General features: G+C 41.2%; 1 protein-coding gene across 1 annotated transcript in view; it reads left to right on the forward strand.

The window, feature by feature from the left end:
* Nucleotides 1-2,355, forward strand: part of DLL1 (delta like canonical Notch ligand 1) — a 19,732-nt gene extending 17,377 nt beyond the window's left edge. The window contains exons 9-11 of the mRNA XM_019527495.1: nucleotides 747-1,542; nucleotides 1,661-1,775; nucleotides 2,177-2,355. Coding sequence (XP_019383040.1) covers nucleotides 747-1,542; nucleotides 1,661-1,775; nucleotides 2,177-2,182 — 917 coding nt within the window. The 3' untranslated portion in view covers nucleotides 2,183-2,355. The remainder of the gene's footprint in view (nucleotides 1-746; nucleotides 1,543-1,660; nucleotides 1,776-2,176) is intronic.
* The last annotated feature ends 3,400 nt before the right edge of the window (nucleotides 2,356-5,755 follow it).

Genomic DNA, 5,755 nt, shown 5'->3' on the forward strand with positions numbered 1-5,755 from the left:
CAGTCCCTGGGATTAGTTCCCCAATGGCTCCCACCTGTCACGAGCAGTGGGGCAGGGCTTGGTATGTGTGTGTGGGGAGTGAGGAGATGGGTATGTGGGTATGTGTGTATGGTGGGTGATGTGGGGTGTGTGGAGGGTGTGTATGAGGGAAATTGTGTATGTGTGTGTACGTGAGGGTGTGGAGTGCATGCGGGAGGGTGGCAGGTGGGATATGTGTGGAGATGTGTGCATGTGCTGGGTTATGGAGGTTGGCTGGGGTGGAGGAGAGAGGAAGGTGTAGGGCTCACTCAGGTAGTATGGTGCAGGTGCAGTCTGTCTCCCCATCCAGCCTGTGGCTGCCTTCATGATGCTCCGCATGGGACCGAGGTCTGCCTGCCCCTGCCTGTGGCTTGTGTTCCACGCCTGCCTGCCCCAGCCCCAGCCCTGGCCAGCACGCACAGCTTCTGGGTGGGAATACCTTCTACTCACTCAGCCATGCACAGGTGGCTGCTCATTGCGCCAGGCACGCAGAGTGGGTAAAATTTTGTTACCTGTAACAGAAATGGAGATTTAGCAAGGAATGAGCTACTATTTTCAAAAACAGGATTCTATAGTTATCTTTCCACACTCTTTTTTTTAAGGTCTTGGCCTTGATTTTTATATTGAGAGCATCCCTTTAAATTTATCATATGATGGGAGCTGCAGAGATATTGCTTGATATTGTAAATACACACTGCTTATTATATTTCATGTTTAATATATTGCAGGGGCCCAGTGTGTTGATCTTGGAAATTCCTACATATGCCAATGCCAGGTTGGTTTTACTGGAAGACACTGTGATGATAATGTGGATGACTGTGCCTCCTTTCCTTGTGCTAATGGTGGAACTTGCCAAGATGGAATTAATGATTATTCCTGCACCTGCCCTCCAGGATACAATGGGAAGAACTGTAGTGCCCCAGTCAGCAAATGTGAACACAACCCTTGTCACAATGGGGCTACTTGCCATGAAAGAAACAACCGTTATGTGTGTGAGTGTGCTCGGGGATATGGCGGACTCAACTGTCAGTTTTTGCTCCCCGAACAGCCTCAGGGACCTGTCATTGTTGACTTTACTGAGAAGTACACTGAAGGACCGAACACACAGTTTCCTTGGATTGCCGTGTGTGCTGGAATAATTCTGGTCCTGATGCTGTTGCTGGGGTGTGCTGCTGTTGTTGTTTGTGTCAGACTCAAAATGCAAAAGAGGCACCGTCAGCCTGATGCATGCAGGAGTGAAACTGAGACCATGAACAACTTGGCCAACTGCCAACGTGAGAAGGACATTTCAATAAGTGTTATTGGTGCCACTCAGATTAAGAACACGAATAAGAAAGTAGACTTTCACAGTGATAATAACTCTGATAAAAATGGCTACAAAGTTAGATACCCATCAATGGATTACAATTTGGTGCATGAACTCAAAAATGAGGACTCTGTTAAAGAGGAACACAGCAAATGTGAAGCCAAGTGTGAAACATATGATTCAGAGGCAGAGGAGAAAAGTGCAGTACAACTAAAGAGGTACATTTCAAGTAACAGCTCAGGGGAAACAGTTCTACTGTAAAGGGTATGCATGTTTCCTAGTTGGTATTAGCAGCAAGCAGCTCATTTTCATTGTTCTTGGTTTTGTCTTTAATAGTGATACATCTGAAAGAAAACGACCAGAGTCAGTATATTCAACTTCAAAGGACACTAAGTACCAGTCGGTGTATGTCATATCAGAAGAGAAAGATGAGTGCATCATAGCAACTGAGGTCAGTACGTTGCCTAGTAGCTGCAAAAGAAAAATAGTAAGTCAGATCGTGTCGTTCTGCATACATCCTTTGCCTTTTATGAGGCTACACCAATTTATGCCTGGTGAGATCTGGTCCTAAGGGCTTTTTTTTCTTGTAGAGGTTGGGAAACTCATGTTTTTCCCCCCTCAAGATAAATCCTAATCCTGCAAACCACGTGCTTCAGGAGGAGTTCCCCAAATGCAAGCTTGCAGAGTGACAAATGTAGTATCATGATTTATGCCATATTTCTGGGGTCCTTTCTGCCCTGGAATGGAGATTGCTGCTGAAGCCACCACCCATTTCTTAAGCATTGCACTCCTCAATAATGTTCTACTAACCCATCCTTCTCTTTGTTTTTGTTTCTTTTCTCTTCTCTACAGGTGTAAACCAGAGGTGATATGGCAAAGTTGTTGTTCAAAACAATTTCAAAGGAGATATGCCCCAATGAATGCTGCTGAAAGAGGAATGGGAGATAGATTCCTTCACTGACTGCTGCTGAGAAACTAAATTCAGGCTGAGCTGGTTCTCTACTGAAGTTAGCAAAGTGACTGCAAAAAAACAAAACAAAACAAAACAAAAAACAAAAAACAAAAAAACAAAAAAAAACAAACAAAAAACCCAAGATGGACACTAGGCAAGGGTCTGTGTTCAAGGATTACTGTTGCACTGCCTTTTATGAATTTTATCATTGCACTATGGTCAGTTGCTTTTCTATATATATTTAAATGAACGGACTAAATTACTACATAAGAAGCGTGCACTGCCTGAAGTGTATATTTTGGATTCTTATGAGCCAGTCTTTTCTTGAATTAGAGACACAAACACTGCCTTTATTGTCTTTTTTGATACTAAAATGTGTTTTTACTAGGTGAAAAAAGTGTGTTATTTTTTGGAATCTGTAAAAATATTTTCATGATAATTGTAAAGCTTGAGTATTTTGTGACGTTCATTTTTTATAATTTAAATTTTTTGGTAAATCTGTACAAAGGCACTTCGGGTCTATGTGACTATATTTTTTGTATATAAATGTATTTATGGAAGATTGTGCAAATGTTATTTGAGGTTTTTTTTTACTGTTTTGTTAATGAAGAAATTCATTTTAAAAATATTTTTCCAAAATAAATATTATTAATGATAACCAAAGCGATGTCTTTACTAAAACAGTGTGATGGATCCAATCTTGCCATCTTATTATCTGATAGACTGAAATGGGAGAGCCAGGGGTGGTAAGGGGAGCAGACAAAGGATACAGGATTATAGTGAAGTATGGAACATAACTTCTTCTATTAAGCCCCTCCTATGCTTTTTTTGCTTCCTCTGCTTGTAGCCATTCTGTCTCCATCTCCACACTCAATTGTGGGTCAACATAATAAGAACTTAATTCTGTAATTAGCAGTGTTACATAGAGGAACCAGCCACAAAATTCTAAAAAGAAAATGGCACAAGGAAACTGTGTGGCTCAGACACCTGGGTATTCTTGGCCCAATCCAACATTCACTAGGCCTGATCCAGCATTCAGTATGGCACTGAAACCTCTTGGTGCACTTTCCAGGCCCTCCTGAGTTCAGCCTATCTACCATTTTCTATTACTGGAGCTATGGTGGGTCCTAACAACATAAAGATCTCTCTTCCATATGTAAAATCCTAAAGGAGGGGTCAGCGGCAACAACTTCATCTGCATTCTTTGAAGGTGAATCTTGGTTGAGGGACTACCTTATGCAGAGGAGTGTAGTTTATTTCTCCTTGCACTCATCTCTGGCAAGCCTGTTTGTGATTTGCCTATGAGAAGTGGCGACAATGCGAAGTCTCCTCCTTGTCGCTCCATATTTAACAGAGTCAGTACTAATATGTAATGGTAAAAGGTGAGATGAAACCACTTCTGTGATATGAAGTAATTAGCAGGGACACATGCACTACCTTGCCAGCATAAGGGTTTTTTTGTAAGCAGTGAAATGCAGAAAGTCTTGGACGTAAAGAGTTTGTTCCAGATTTAATTGCAAAAATAGTTTTAGAAATAGTTTACCATTGATAGTCTGTTTATACACAGGGAGAGTGGGTGGCCTAGGTGTCAGGAAACTGGGGTTCTATTCTTGGCTGTACCACAGACTTCATTTGCAACCTTGGGAAAGGAAGAATGGTCTTGTGGTTAAGGCACTGCAAGGGGATTCAGGAGGGCTGTGTTCTATTTGAAGCTTCACTCCCAGACTTCCTGTGTGACCTTGGACCTGTGTTACTTAATCTTTCTCTGCCTTACCAAGGCAGGGATAATAATATTTTTCTAGCTCATCACAATGTTATGAGGTTAAGTGTAGAAATGATTGAGGTGTTTTGCTACTATCGTAATGGGAAACATTAAAAAACCTTTTAAAAAATAAAGATATTTACCATTTCTTGACTTCAGTTGCCTGTGTGTCAGATAACAAGTAAAATACTTTATGATTCTTGAAAGGAATAGCATCCATATATCATTCTAAAGAGGACATATAAACAATGCACTATCAGATAAGTGCGCAAACAATGAAATTATAACAGATCCCCTTCCAGGAATACTGTTGTTCACTTTAGAATTATCTCTCCAGGCAGAGACATGGAATAAACTTGTTTTGGGATCAAGAGTAAAAAGATGGAGAAGTTACACAAAGATGAATTCTAAACTGGAAGGCACCACATGGTCTTTTACCTACATCCTTAACAAAGCAGCTGGACTATGAATATCTCCTAGGCCAAATCCCAAAGCAATCTGTGAGCCATCAAGACCTGCTGAGATCCACTTGGGCACTGTGGTGAGCTGAGGGAACCTCCTTTCTGCCTCAGGCCCTTTGTGTTATTACCTGCTTGGCTGCCTGGATCTATCTACTCTCAAATACCATACAGAAGCTGTTTTCAAAACAGGCCAGACTCAGCTTTTTTCGAGGGCTCAACATGCACATTTGGAAGCTGATGTTCAAAAGAACTCAGTGCCCAATATGCTCTTTTGGCAGTTTGGTCACTGAGTTTAGTGTTTAAAAGAAGCTGAGCTCTTTCAGAAACCTGACCTGAGTGGTAGCACGAAATACTTCTGAAAATCTAGCCCATAAGGTTCAAAGTGGAGGCAGGGCAGAAGACAGGACCCATCAGCAAGAAGAGCTCTCTGGGGCTAGAGGTGCATGAAGAGGAGAAAAACAGGGAGTGAGGACTGTCATGATCCCCATAGCCTCATGACATTTTTTTTTACCCAGTAGGAGGAGCCCATCCCAGTTCTTTCCTCCTGCTGAGACCCCGTGCACATTAGCTAATCTTATGTTGTCAGAATGCCTTACCTAGTACAATGTCAAGCATGACTTATCATTTAATGAAGCCAAGGCATGCAGTATTTAATATTACACCAGCCTGTCATTGCCTACACAAAGGTTTCATCTACACACAGTTTTTGTGCCAGCACAACCATATTGGTGAAGAGTGTGATTCTTCATTGATATTACTATTATTATAACAATGTAACCCTTAGTATGCATGCAGTTATGTTAGTCTAAAGGTATCTTACAGAACTTTTACAACCTTTTCTCCAATGCCTGTTGAAGGGTGTTTGTGCCCGAGAGGTTGCAATAGAAGAATTTTTTTTAGCAAAAATCTTGTTGGTCTAATAAAAGATATCATCTCTACTACTACAAGTCCTGATTGCCTTTATACCACTACAGATTCTTCTCTTCCCCTGGCAAGCATAAGCTCTGCTGGTACAATGTATACATCTCTTTATACTGCTGTAACTGTGTCCACATGAAAGGTGCTGTATAACTACAGCTATGACAGTAGTGATAAAGAAGTATCACGTCTGTGTGTACATAATGCCTGAATGTTTAATGTTATATTCACTAACTCTTTGTTAGTTATCACAAGATCTTATACAGTGTAATTTCCCAGTGTGTTTAAGGCCTTTCGATTTGTGTAGAAGAAAAAAGTCTACAGAGAGCTGTCTGACA

The sequence above is a fragment of the Gavialis gangeticus genome, unplaced genomic scaffold, assembly GCF_001723915.1.
Source record: "Gavialis gangeticus isolate Ggan-Ray unplaced genomic scaffold, GavGan_comp1, whole genome shotgun sequence".
Lineage (NCBI taxonomy): Eukaryota > Metazoa > Chordata > Crocodylia > Gavialidae > Gavialis > Gavialis gangeticus.